The 14458-nt window shown below is 41.3% G+C and overlaps 1 protein-coding gene and 1 long non-coding RNA gene across 4 annotated transcripts in view; one reads left to right on the forward strand and one right to left on the reverse strand.

Moving 5' to 3' along the window:
- Window positions 1-10116, forward strand: LOC148677710 (uncharacterized). 2 transcript variants are annotated; one of them, XR_015935301.1, is made up of 4 exons: window positions 1-131; window positions 664-765; window positions 5873-8567; window positions 9990-10116. It is a non-coding gene; the product is annotated as an uncharacterized LOC148677710 (long non-coding RNA). The 2 variants fall into 2 exon arrangements; XR_015935302.1 differs by lacking the exon at window positions 9990-10116 and adding an exon at window positions 8959-9194.
- melk (maternal embryonic leucine zipper kinase) overlaps window positions 5251-14458 on the reverse strand; it is a 24631-nt gene continuing 15423 nt past the window's right edge. The window contains exons 12-19 of one of the 2 annotated variants that reach the window (XM_088624437.1): window positions 14027-14155; window positions 13353-13487; window positions 12805-13045; window positions 10860-10898; window positions 10014-10113; window positions 8347-8512; window positions 6379-6482; window positions 5251-5686 (exon numbers count right to left, since the gene is read on the reverse strand). In XM_088624437.1, coding sequence (XP_088480563.1) covers window positions 5509-5686; window positions 6379-6482; window positions 8347-8512; window positions 10014-10113; window positions 10860-10898; window positions 12805-13045; window positions 13353-13487; window positions 14027-14155 — 1092 coding nt within the window. In that variant the 3' untranslated portion in view covers window positions 5251-5508. The remainder of the gene's footprint in view (window positions 5687-6378; window positions 6483-8346; window positions 8513-10013; window positions 10114-10859; window positions 10899-12804; window positions 13046-13352; window positions 13488-14026; window positions 14156-14458) is intronic. The other variant, XM_088624446.1, reaches the window with a different exon arrangement.

A 14458-nucleotide genomic window follows, 5' to 3' on the forward strand; every position in this document is an offset into this window, starting at 1 on the left:
CGTGCTCCGGGGAAAGGGAAGTGCGGAGGACGGCGGCCAGACGCAGTGGGTGTGGGGAAGGTGAGGGCAGGACAGGCGCGGCTCTGCTCTCCTTGCTCTGTTCAGGAACACGGAGCGTTTCCCTCCGACAGGTAACTGATTGGATTAAGAGGCCTGCCTGACAGCGTGTCTGCTGAGCCGCGCCGGCTAATCAACCTCCCCCTTCCTGCCTGCTAATAAATCCTCAGCGAGGGACCGTTCTGCCTGATGATTCCTCCCCTGAGAGTTTTTAGGGCTTCTCTCCGGCAAAATTACTTTGATTTCTATTAAAATCGCAATGGCAGAGCTGGCAGGTAGTTACCAGCGAGAGCCGGGAGGTGCCTGTCAACCTGGCGGAGGTGTCTTTAACATATTTAAATGCTTCTTTTTATATTAAAAAAAATCCATTTATTACATTCTCTTTTTTTTAACCTAGGCTATATATAATTAAGCAAAAATAGGGAGAAAGGGAGAATTAAAGGTGGGGAGAACAGTGACTGAACAAGCGTGAATTTCAGCTGCTTTTTTCAAAGTCTTTTCCGAGTTCTGACGTGGTGCTCACTCAGGCGGCGGGATACTGGCTATGCTCTAGGTCTAACACATAACGTTGATGAGAGCGCTTGTCCTGTCGCTCCTTTTTTACAGGGATTTTTCACGGTGAGACAGTGACACGGCACAGCACTCTGCGAGAAGCAAAAAGGAGTCGCCATCAATGGCCACTTGCTGCACTGCACGACCTGATCAGAGGTATTTTGACAAGGCAGGGCAGAGAAGCACATGGCTGGAGGCTTGGATCGGCTGCTAACCCAGATAACGGGAGTCCAGAATATCTTGTGCCATCTCACAACACGAACAACTTTTCCTGCGGACGTAGCGATGACCCAGATAGGGCACACGTATGAAACAGCTGGGCTGCATACTGTGTTTAATCATATTTGAACATATGCGTGCTCATAACATCGTTAATAATAATTTAAACTGTTCGGAGAAAAATGTCCCCGCTTCCCCTTAGAAGACCGTGAGGAGTCCGTCTCAGAAGATTAAAAAAAACGTTATTTCATGCGCATGGGAGCGAAACATGCTCGGTGTATTTTTCTCTAGGTTATTTAACTACAGCAGTCCCTAAATATTTTTCTGTTACCTATCACGCTTACCTGTGCGTACAACGGTGTTTCAAAATCACGCACATCTTCCCACCTCCCTATTTGCCTCCCTATAACTTCTTTTAATACAATTGGTTACTTAGGTTCGCAGCACGCATTCCTATATAAAAGTATAGAATTACACAGCAGCCCTTGTGTCCAGCATTCTCCCAATCCAGTTCAACCCAGTTCTGAATGTCCCCCCTATAAAATAGTGCATCTTCTGCAGGAAAAGTGTGTACAAAGTTCACAGAGACCCTCTCAACAAAATAAATGCTTTAATTCCCGATGAAAAGAAGTAAAGTACTGCTCAATCCAGTTGCTTCCTCATGGCTTGCTGCTTTGTCTACTATCATACTACTACACATATGGTATATACTGTACTGTATGTATACTATTAGAAGTCAAAGTAACATAGCCCATGCCAGCCTTCAGGAAGAAAGAGATGAACATTTCTTGGCTATTGGCAGAGAAGGGTACAGGTCTGGAGCAATTCATTTCACTAGCCTGAGCGCCATGCCAAAGTCTTCACAAGGCAGGACACTGGGGACCCTGCTGCTCTTTTAGATGTTCTCCTGGACATTAATCATTGTCACTCTGGTTTCCGAGGCTGTATGACAAAACTTCATGTGACCTCTGCAGAGCACACTGGAACTGCGCGCAGCATTCGAAAGCAAGACGACAAACCCCTGTCTCGTTACAGTGACGGTTCTGTAATACAGCTAGGAGAGGAAGGCACAGCAAAACTTTTAAACGTTTGCACTTTAAGAAAGAATTGCCCCTCCCAAAAGATACTGAGGTAAAGCCAGTGGAATTTTCCCACTGAAAAGATAAATCTTTTCACCCACAAACATTATCTTCCAGCCTTTAAAATCTTAGTGGCAGCAATCTTTGTTTTACACCACCTACAAAAGTAATTATATCGATTTATTTAAGAAAAATACATGAACACCTCCCATCATAATTAAAAAGAAAAATGCTAGATGGTAGATAGACCAGTAATTTTATTGGATACATAGGTTTTAGCCTGGTGTCATCAAATTAAGATGAAGGGACAGTCAGTTTATAATGGGAGGTCCTAATGGAAAAAGTGCACCCTCTGCAAAATACAACAGATAGACGTGTCGTCTTCATAATCATCTTCCTCGAACTGCTTGTATCTTCTTTCAGGTGAGTGTGGTTTCAGGGGGTTGGTTGGTGGTATTCCGTTTTCAGGGGAGGGCTGTTTTCAATCATTAGTTAAAAAAAAATGCAGCATGCAAATTTCCAGCCCGAGCTGGTATTGCGATAACATTTTTTTTTGCCTTTTTTACACGTTCGGTACTGATGCTCCATGATAAAAATTGCCTGGCCACATGGGACGTGCTTCCCGCTTTTGGCACTGGCCGGAGCTCGCCAGTTTTATCATGCACACTAAGAGGAAGAAATAATCAATTCCCTCGCCAGCACTTTACACTGAATACCTACTTTTTCAGGCTGATAGCGAGGCTAAATTAGTTATTTAGCGGCCAGACCCTCATTTAAAGTGAGCAAATGCCTCGGCAGGGCTCATCGTTCAAGCCCTCTTCCCTCGCCCCTTCAGTGGGAGGTCGGGAAAATCCCTGGAAGGTGATAAATAGACAATTAGGAAACAGATCAATTGTGTGTGATCTGCCAGGCTCCTGGTGCTCTGCTGGCCCGCGAGGCTTCAAACAAGGGGCCTGCAAATTGGTGGGCAATAAAAGCCAGCTGCACCATCATCAGTTCTCTGGACGGGAAGCCATATGTGGCCGGTCTCGGGGACGCGTGGGGTTCCTGAAGAATGAGAGGCACTAAAACTACGCTGCCTGCTTCGCCGTCATCAGATGCGAAGGAAACCCCCATTGGGGATAAAGAAGCTGAGTGAGCGCTTCTTATTTAACTGACTGGCCCTCCTGGCCGGGATCGAAATGGCCGCAGGAAAACTCTTGTTTGAAAACTTCTCCGGCTCGCGTCTTCCGTGTTTGTGCCACTCCTGCGCCACCTGCGTTTTGTCCTCAGCTCTTACAGCAGCAGTGGCTTTATTTCTGCGAGGCTCATCTTAAAAGTCTGGATAGATCATCCGGGACAGTAAATTAGGAAGGAGTTGATAGTAACAGCCCCTTAGAATCGTGAATAGAGCTCTTACTGAAAACAAGACAAGAGGGCTTTTATACCCTCTACCTCTACTTTCTAGGCCTTATAGAAACCTGGACCTCTGATCTTTGGATTGTATCTGAGTGGAGCAGGCCCTAGGACTCCCTCTTTCAAAATGGAAACATGGCTGTGACATTACTCTTCCTCTGTTACGTAAAGTACTTTCCTCTACTAGCTCCTAAAAACACCATGCTGTATAAATGTGTGCTCTTCCAATTGTCATTTTAATTGACATCTTACCGGGGTAAAGGATTATCATTTGCATATATGTTATAAACTCTTTACCCGTTTAATCTAGTCCTGATTAAATTCTCTCTAATCCTCACAGCCCGTTTGTTGAATTTAACATTCTGTCTCATTCTAAATTGATGGTTTGCTCAATAAATTATAAGTGGTGCATTTTTGTATACCTCAGCTGTGATCTAGGATATTCCGTTAAATGCTGTTGTATTCTTTGTGTGTGTACATTATATTAGAATGTGCTCTGTTTTAAGTTTTTGTTGAAAGTAATGAGAAATTTAGTCTTTTGTGTATGACTACTATTTAAAATCCGGTTATTAATCTTATAAGGGTTACAAATATGAGGAGGCTTATTTAGCTTGTTTTGTTTACTTATCCTGGCATTTTGGTATTGCTTGCATACTTAACATGTTTTCTAATTAGGCCAGAACCTAGACAATTTAAATAAATGAGGTAGAACGATAGTTTTAATACAGACACTTGATAATCACAGATAATCCGTGAATACTCAGTTTTCAACCCATTAACCAGTTCACAATCCTAACTAGCACAATTCCCTGAAACCCTCCCTTTTCCCCTATTTACATTGGAACAAACCATTAAAGATTAGAGTTGAAAATGAAAAGTTAAAGGGAAAGATGACGGCAGTGTTACGTTTCCCATTATATCCACATGCTGTTAGAAAACTAGTACAAAAGATGCCCGTGTTATACCTATAAATAGAGGACCCCAGTCCTGTATTTCAAGGACTGAGCAATAATCTTAAACAGATTTCAACCTTAGGAAAAAATCTGGATCTTAATAATACCAACAAAGCTCTGGGCCAGCTAGTCCTCTTTGTTAACTCGTATCATTAACACTGCAACAGCAAGCAAACAGGGAAAGTGCCTATCCGAGGGTGTCACCCTGCTCCGATGACGCCTGCTGAGAGGGGGCGAGTGAAATGCTGGGGTATGAATGGAGTAGAGGGGCCAGTGTGGGCAGGTGAGAAGGCAGCAGGTTTCTGACAGGTAGCGGCTGTTCTTCAGTTCCTCGGTGCTCCTGCACCACCTCTGCCAGCAGGAGCCATTATTACAGAAGGACGTTTGTTCCAGAGAGGAAGATGTGGATGAAAAAGAGAAGAGCAGCTGAAGAACGGAAGCAAAGAGCTAATTTAGAACAAACGGAAACGTGCCTTTCGGTTGGATCTGTAACATCGCCCTGGCTGTTCCAAAACAGAACTACACTGGTGTTCTACAATATGTGTCATAATTGGACATGCCAGCCACTTGCGTCTGATCAAAAGCCAGTTAATTAGCATCAGCATTACGTGGCCCATCCTTCAGAGTACTGGCTGTAGTCAAATTCAGCTGGATGCGTGGTGGAGAGCCATGTGAGTACTACCGATGGTTAGATTATCAAAGCAGCTAAATGAGACTGCACCAAAATGAGGCAGTAATTTTAATCAACCTCATTTTACTGGACATAAAGTTTAACTCTGGTAGTCACAGCTGTGACTTACTTAACGAGCCACATAAATCCTCCTTAAAGAGCAGACAGAAGCAAAGTTATGCAAATGAAAGCCTGCCCATATGGGAAGGAGATGTGCATTTCTTGTGCAGTTCCCACAATATGGTTATGCATTGGCCAAAAGCTGCAAGTGGAATTCTAAATGGCCTTAAGAGTTAACAGACCACAGATTCCTGTTAGTAAACAATTGCAACAAACTATACATTTATTCAGTTAAAAATACATGATCTCTCTTCAGTTAACCCAGCTTAAAAAAAAGAGAATAAACAGTAACAAACACTTTAGAACATAGAAAACAAGACAAACAATCTAACACGAAAACAACAAAGGTTTTTATACTTTAGGGTGTAATGCTGAAGTGATACAATATATGGGGAAGGTCACTTTAGAATGTAATGCAGAGCTTTGCACTGATGTGCTACAGTTCGTCCTCACAAGACTCCTGTCATACTTTGGAACTGGACAGTATATCTTCCACTAAATGCTTGTAGACCCAGGCGTCTCCCTTGAGTCTCTGCCTCCGGATCCCCACCACCTCTGGCTTGCTCAGCTGACACACTTCCAGCTCGAACTGCATGGTGACTTTGCCAAAGTCAGACTGGGTTTTACACTTCAAGGTGTAGCTGCGGTGCAGAAAAAAGAGCAGAGACAAGGCATAAATGACCTGGGTCTATCCCATTTCAAACTTCCCGTTTTAACTTTCTGAATTCTGCATGATTTCTGCTTTATGTAGCTGATTTTTGGAACTGCAAAGGCCAAGTTTCAGAACGCCTTACTGTCAACCCTCATATTGTCACATTCTCTGACAGGAGAGAAGAAAAGAACATGCAAACACCCTGCAAAATGCACACCATCAAGCCCTTCAATTCTCTTCATTCTGCACATCCACAACGCAAGAAGCAGGTTTAAGGTAAATGTCTTGCTGATAAAACTGCCAGCTCACAGGAGCGCTGTTAGTTACAGGGAGGAACTCTGAAAAAAGAATTGTATTAATACATTGACTTTATGATTTTTACATACTGTTTCATCAAAACTCCATGAAAATGGCAATCTGGCCCAGATCACATTCGATACCACAATTTTAGATACAAGGTGAAAGGCTGAATTTCCAGTTTGATTAATAAATTATCATTGGTTGCTGTATAGCTATGGATGTGAATCCTACCCAATCGTATCTAATGTAGTTAAATGATTAATTCAAATTTGGGACAGAGGAGTCACACAACCAATGCCAAATTAGTTTTAGATAACCTTTAGTGCTTTCACTTATGAAATGATCTGACATTGGAAAATAATTCAGTGGGAATCCACTCACCCTTTCTGTACAAAGTCGACATTCTTCTCAGGGAGGATGCTGATGATCTGATTCAAGACTTGATCTGCGTTTAGCTGGCTTGTTAACGTCACATTGTACTGTGCCTTATAAAGGGAAATACGGAAAATGAAATCAATGCTGCTGAAGAGCGATGCACATGAGGCACTTGTAGGCAGCAGTGTGTAACTGAACAAATACATGAGAAATCACAGCACAAAAGTTGTATTGTTGAATAATTTAAGTATGGGGGTAAAAAAATAATTCTGAAGTCTACCCCAATTTCCAAGAGAAGTTAACAGAAATGGCATGGAAGACAAACGAACAGCGTGGCAATAAAGGAGCAGGATTTCTGACCATGGGTTAGCGCTCCAGGGCAGGGGCACAGCCTTTCACTGAACTTTCATTGGCTTTGTTCAAACTACTCCTTACATACTACAAGAGCAAATGTTCAGCAGCTGGGTCAGTCAATCCCTTCAGAGGAAATAATACTGTTACAGAAAATGCCAACACTACCTGCTCCAGTCTAAACCAATCAAGAACCGGGCACCTTCATGGAGACATTAAGCATCGGTTCTTTAAACCATATGTGCCATTAAAACTATTTAAAGAATGTGTATACTCTAGGGTGTGTCTAATGAGGTATTTGGTGAAAAGGAGGCACACGAATCAAAATTAAAATGCCAACAGAACTCAGAACTCGGTCTGCAAAGCTCTGGACTACATCAGAGGAGCACCATTTGAGACCCTGACACATGTAGTCCTCAAGAACTAGACATGTGCTGCAAGATACGGTATATCAGAGCCTGGCTGGACAGAGATCTCTCTGTTCTAGAGCATAGTCATGGTAAATAAATGTACAGAGAGTAACCAGCAATATACAGTACTTCAACAGGCCCCAGTCCTGGTCCTGCAGGACTGGTGTGTCTATAAGGTTTTCAGTGCAGCTGACGTCATAACTACCTGAATCAGCCCGTTACTGAACCAGTTTAACAGTTTTCCCCAGCTCTTCAGGTGCTGCAGCTTTAACAGACCTGGACGCTAACCCTCCAAGAACAGGATTGAATAAAATGGCGATATACAATACATGGTGATAAAATGCTAAACAAATTATTTTGAATATTTGCAAAAGAAAAACTAAAAAATCCTTACTAAAAGCTAGAGGATTTATCAGGTGATGAGAGGCAAAAAACTTAAAATGTCACAATCGCAAAACAGTCTGTTATTAAATGACATATAGAATATACTGTAGATAGTGGTTTTATTTACAACAGGGCTCAGCCCTACTATGTTCTCATTGTATGTTTCCACTTGAAGAGGTCACTCTTATTTAATCACAGAAGGAAATGTTAGCATACAACAACAGTCCCAAGCTTCAATGTCACCACAGACATCCCTAACAAAAGTATCAGTTTTTCATTGCCGATTTAGAGAACACAATATAACAACTAAGATATAACTTCAATTGAGGTGATATTTAGTTAGGAATGAATAGTGGTCAGCACAGCACTTACAAGAAAAGTGTAAAAAGACAGAGCAAATTATGTTCCTTAGATTAACAGACGATGGAATTAATATGGTTTATCGTGTAAACGAATGATCATGGACTCAAGTCATCCAGGTAGGAATGAGATAGCATGGAAAAGCTGAACTGAAGCTTTAATAGAGCAGATTTCTAGGAGCCAACTTTGTTTGAAATCATAGAAGATAAGAACCAGTTACAGAACAAAGAGACTTGCTCCTGCCTAGTTAAGTTAAACTCCCTCATCCATGGATGTGTTTAAAAACAGGTTTCCAGGCAGGGCTCCCTGAAGGCATAGGCTCCAGCATTGCCACGACACTCATCAGGATAAGCAGCTTAAAGATAATGGATGGATATTTAAAATTTCCCAAATACTCCCTAAGGAAAACCCCAGCAAATTTGTTTTGGATCCATGCTTGTTGGGAAACAAAAAAAATGCAGTTTCTAACCTTGATTCTGCGAGGTCCATCCCTGGACCCTCTCTTCTTGCTGGGGGTCAGCATGGTGATCATCTTGTCCAAGCCCCTCTCTAGACTCCCAAACACCTTTGTGCCTTTTCTCTTCTGGGCGCTGTCCACCTGAGCCTGAATCACCTCTATCTCCAGAGAGCGCGACCTGGGGATCAGAACACACCCATTGGAGGAGACAGAAACACACCGGGTTCAGGCAGGTAGGAGAAGCCCGTGCCCAGATTTGATCAGGTTTTATGAAACTGAGTTGTCAAGGAAGATGTACAAATAGAGGTTCTCACTCTTAGAACTGAAGAAATAGTCGCATATTTTTAAACAACAAATCCATCCACCCAGCATAAAAAAAAGACATTGGATGATCACACAAATTGTGCACTGCTATTTTGTACTTAATTTGATAATTATAATATATAATAATTTGGAACAGTAGGTTCATCCCTGGTCCTAGTGGAACACCGTCTTATGGTTTTTGTTCCAGAGTCCTTAATCAAATTGATTTCAGCTTTGTGTTGGGGGCATACATGTAAATCTGCTTTCAGTTCTTAAAGGTGATATGGTATTTGTAATTGGTTTCAACCTTGTGAGTTTCAGATCCCCTCATCCAGGCGTATTTCCTGAAATGAACTGATTGCTGAAGAAAGAAAAAAAATGCTTATTGTGATTAGGTCTGATATGGTGTCATTCCCATCTCTGTTCACCACTAGTTGACCAACTAGAAAGAGCTAAATAGTCAGAAACAACAGCAAGCAAACTGAGAGGCAGTGAAAGTTCTGAGTGCAGAAACAGGACTGTTGAAGTAGTAGTTTTCAACATTTGGCACTGACTGGAGAAACAAGTAAGGTAAAATTAAGCAGATCAGATACCACTGGAGATACAGAGGTCAGCAGGAATGAAAACCCGGCAACACACAGTTCTTGCAGGACAATGGATCAGGAACCACTGACTTAGAGTACTAGGTCTTGACAGTACCTACACAAATACATTACAAAGGCAGTGCAGCAATGACCTTTAGCTGGACATGAAAGCACTTCACATTACAGATCAGATCTCTGTATAGAATCCCCTCAAATAAAATGACTGACAGAACAGATTGAAGTCTGTGGACTTAAATATATCTAAAAAAACACCTTTCAGACGATTTGATATGCTCCCAATGGAATCTGGTTTACCCGAATGTCTTCAGTGGAAAACCAGGACAAGAAGATTTGTTCATCATTAACTTAGTGACTCTTCACCCAGTCCCCTGTGAAGGTCTGGTTCAGCTCTTTAAAATTAGACTGTCGGTCTTAAATTAGCACCCTTTAGATACTGAACCTCATCACAAATGCACAGCTCAGTTAACTCAGAAGGGAAAGACAGCCGAACTGATATATGGTTCCACCTTCTACTGTATGTGAACGACCAGACCTTATCAAACAGATCTGCATTACTGTTTGAGCATTAAAACTATAATGTCTTATCAGTATCTGAACTGATTTTAAGAAAAGTCTCCAAAATATTCATGAACTATAAACATGATGGCTTGTGATAGTGTAAATTATCGTCCTCTTTTTTTACCCATTTCAAAATGACCTCCAGTCTTTATTTCTGCTAACTCATGGTGCTGAAATTTCATTGGACAGTTGGAGGAAACATGGCGTTCATACCTCCGCTCCGGGCTGAAGGACATAAGTGTGAGCTCTTCTACTGCCACGGGGTCTGGACATTTCTTCGTGGGGGCCTCTTTGTCACCGCTGCTACTGCTTACTGGTACAAGAACACAGGACATCCTCAGATCAGCAGTTTCATTACCTGTGGTCACTGTTGACCAACCTCACACACCAGCTGTCAGCAGTGGTAAAAAATAACAGCAACCATTGAATAAACAACACAAGGAAAGGAGTAGGGTTCTTATAAGTTAATACCAAAGCTATTAGAGATGACTATCTGGTAGCAGTACAATTCTTGTCACCCCCAATCAACCGTGTCTCTGATGAGCATTGCTCAAGAGTGTTTGTCATCTTTACTTACTACTCATAACTGTGTAGAAAATATCAACAGGCTTGGTCACTTTTCGATATGGGGGTGCGTGACAGGTAACCAGGACATGCTGTGGTTTCCAGTGATTCTGGGTTTCGTTCTAAATCAATCAAAATCCAGCTGAATAAATAAACGAGTGACTGCAAGATTTCAATTTCTTTCAAATTACGGACGCAATATAACCAAAATATCAGGCAAACAGGCATAAGACCTCCACAGTGCAAGAACTAACTACAGCCGATGCCGAGAAGGCAGTGTGACCCCTCTTCCAGTTAAAGGCCCCTTGAACTGGTTAGAGCAACTGTGGCTTGAGTTTGAATTTTGTATCTCTGCAGATATACAAATCCCTTTTATCATTTCTCATTAGTCATTAGAAGGAACAGAAAGCTTTACAGGCAAGGAGGCCTTAAAGGGAAGTTCCTGAACTCTGTGCTCTTCCAGACCCACACCTGCATCCCTGTGCACAAACTTACATGTTCGAAAAGGAACAATCAATTTCCACAGAGGAGTACCTGGAAACATACATCAGATACTGCAACAACCCAGCAGGGCATGGAATGTATGCAACTTACATTTCTAAGGCCATAGGCTTCATTTTAAATTCCAGAATATAGAAACAACAATTTTCTTTTGAACCAGTGGCTTCAAGAATGAAATGGCTGAAGACCATGATGAATACAAGGTAACAATTTAAAAATATATATATATGTATCAATTTAGAAAAAGGTTGTAAGAAAGGGAAAACCTTTACACATAGTGAGATGCATAATCTGAATGTGAACTAAAATAATATAAAATAATAAAAATAATAACATTTTGCATGAAAAATATAGCTACACATAGGTCTCAGTACTTATTTCACAATCTTGTCACTTGAGGAGTACAGGTTTCCATGATTTGGAACTTAAATGTTTAATAATTTATTGAAGAAAAAAGGTGCCTCTCTCTATCTCTACAGGGAAATAATTACATTTCTGCTCAAGCCTACAAGTTGAACAGCAATAAATGTCAACTTTCAGAATTATTCTTCCACAATAAACATTTTGAAGCAGCCATATCCCAGAAGATTCTTGTAGATAACTACCACAGTTTGAGTATCCCTATCATACATAATCCCTTTAGGTTAGTAAACAATTTATCCATTGGCTCCACATACAGGCCAAATCTCATGAAATTCTGGTTGCTTAAGAGATGAAAATTAATTTTATATAATGGTTTTGTTTCTCCTGTTTTAATTGGTAATTCTTTAGTTTGATGAAGCTGATAATTACATGCTCCTATGTAATTTATTACTAATTTGAAATACATTAAAACGTGTAAAAAGTTTATAACTGGCACGATAAATTACACATTAGAAATATAATTTATTTGCAAATGCAGTCTGGAATAACGATAATACTTTCCCAAGAATACAAGAAAATAAAGCTCCATAATCTGGTTTATAAAGAAATGTATTAAACTGTTAGTTGATAAAATGCTAGCACTCTAAACTCTTGGTTAAAGCTTTTATACATCACTGAAATGGTAGAACTGAAGGAGCTGACTCAAACAGGATTGAGATATGTGTGATACCTGCACCCTGTTCTGTAGAGCCAACTTCACCGATTCCAATACTTGTAAAGGTTTGGGGACAGTCTTTAGCCTTAAACTTCTATAAAGTGTAAATAAATATCATAGTAGGTGATGAAGTCTGTGAACTTGCCTTCATCAAAGTTTTAGGTACACCCACTTAGAAGAGCCTAAGTTTGCAAATTAATTTGCATGAGATGTGGAAATGTAATTAATTTTGGTTGTGCTCAAAATATTCTGAATTGGATGTTATCCTGTCAATTTGGGTTACATATACTGTACGTGTCCGATGCCAAGTTTGTTAGTATTTCAAAGCCCTTAACACAGATTTCTGGGAATTTGTACATCTAAATCGTAGGTGCTATTATGATATACTACTTTGTGAGATGCTAATAAAATAGTCACCTCAGAACTTCGAAACAAGTCCATTTTAACTTTGCCTTGTATCTCTAGTCCCAAGTCTATGCACACATATATAATAAATAATAAAGCATTCACAGTACACACACACACAGAGGTGTGAAAAGAGGAGAAATTCCTAATTGTTGACAGTAGGTCTTATTACATAGAATGGGTTTCTCATTTTGAGTTTCCACTCCATTGGCAATCAAGACAAAAATTCCTATATTGTCTATGATCAGCGGCTGGGGAGGAGAAAATGGAAGTCATTAAGTGGGTTAGGAAGTTCTTGCACAGTATGGTGCAGAAGTGCTCATGCACACGGCCGACACCGCACGTACCTGCATTAATTTCGCCAGGATAATCTTTGCCCGACAGATTTTGTACTGATCCAAGAAGAAATGAAACCTGACACACCTTCGTGAGGGAGACTGGTCTTGGTCTGCTTACCTTTGGGCCCGTCGGCGCCGTTGGGATTCGGAACCGTCAGAACGGGTTTGTGTGCCCGTGAGCTCTTCTTGTTGGCTGGGGTCCTGGGCGCTGGCAGAGCAAAATTGGCACCGGTCTTCTTGCTGGCTGCAGTGCCACTTATGTTCTCCTTGTTTTCGGAGGCCTTAGAGTGAATTCTTTCTCTGTCAAAGGCTGGCCACTCCACATCACTGCTCTCCGTGTCCGAGGCGTACTTTGATCTCTTTAATAGAGAAGACGAAAAGACAAGGCTCAAGTCTGAAAGGCGACACACCCCTATTAAAATACTGTCGTTAGGCAAGACCAATACTTTCTCTGAGCGACGTTCCTTTCATCAGTCTAGCGTCCATGTACATAGATTCAACATTTACAAAGATGACTTCTGGTCGGCCAGGTGCTAGATAACTTTAGAAATGAATGCACCACAAGATTCTGAAGAAGAAGACAATAAAAGCTGACAGATCTGATCCATATCACAATTGGAAATTGTCCTCTAGAACAGGAGTTAAAATACAGAACACATATGATACCTTCTGAGGTGTAGGAGTGAGTGGGGCGTATGGAACATCATCAAAACCACATTCGTCGGCAAACTCCATGGATCCAAACACCAGAGGGATTTCAGCACTGTCTGAGTCATTGTAGAAGCCGAGCATTTTTTGGGACTGCAAAACATTTTCCTTCATGATCCAGTGTTAAGACGAACACATAAGAAATAAATTCTTTGTAATAAGTCCTTCTCCCACCAGATCTATCTGCGAATACTATTATGTCAATGCCCATTTCCTCCATTTCTAATCTAATTCTAAAGAAGCAGAACAGTTAAGTTCTCACATATCCTACAGGTTACACAAAGTGTTGAAAGTCTTCAAGGATCCATCTTATTTCAAGAAAGAGGGCAAATTAACCTCAGCTTCAAAGCCGATAGTTGCATTCATGTGTTCTGAAAACCTTTTTGCCTTAAAAATCTACCAGACTTCCTTCTCAGTTGAAGAAAAACAAACTAGCAGTGTTCCATGCAAACAACTTTGTTCCATCTTTTCAATGGGTTGACGAGGTTTCTGATGGCAGCAGATCCTTATAAATATCTTTGGCCAAGGATCATTTGTTTAACCATAAGCAAATGTGCTGCTGTCTGTTGCATGGAGTTGACATGAAGTACTTTCAAAACGGTGTCCTGCTCATGAAGGACATGCTGAGTTACCTTCAGTTCTCCGACTGGCGTGCTGGGAGCCAGGTTTGCAGGCGAGAGCGTTCTCAGACGTACAGGCTTGCCCTGCTTCTTCTTAGCCAACAGCAGCAGGTACGTGGCAGTTGTGTGGTCGTATTTCCACTACGAGCAGACGAGAGCAAGGAAACGGGTTGGCCCCAATACAGACAGAAACGATGCGTGAAGTGCCAGAAAGGGCAACTACGGCTCAGTTCACAGACTTGGATCACTTATACGCCACGTAGGTGCACTGGATTTTGTCATTGGCACCCAACAGTATCCTGTACTATAACTGCTGCCTACATAAAGACACCTTTTCAAATTAACCAGGGCAGTATCAGCAATTAGATTTTCAAACACCACGGCTCGAAGTTCCATTTAAATAATCAGTGATTCCATATCAACAGATCAAAGCTTTTCAAAGCA

This window comes from Lepisosteus platostomus, chromosome 1 (assembly GCF_059453375.1).
Source record: "Lepisosteus platostomus isolate fLepPlt1 chromosome 1, fLepPlt1.hap1, whole genome shotgun sequence".
In the NCBI taxonomy this organism is placed as follows: domain Eukaryota; kingdom Metazoa; phylum Chordata; class Actinopteri; order Semionotiformes; family Lepisosteidae; genus Lepisosteus; species Lepisosteus platostomus.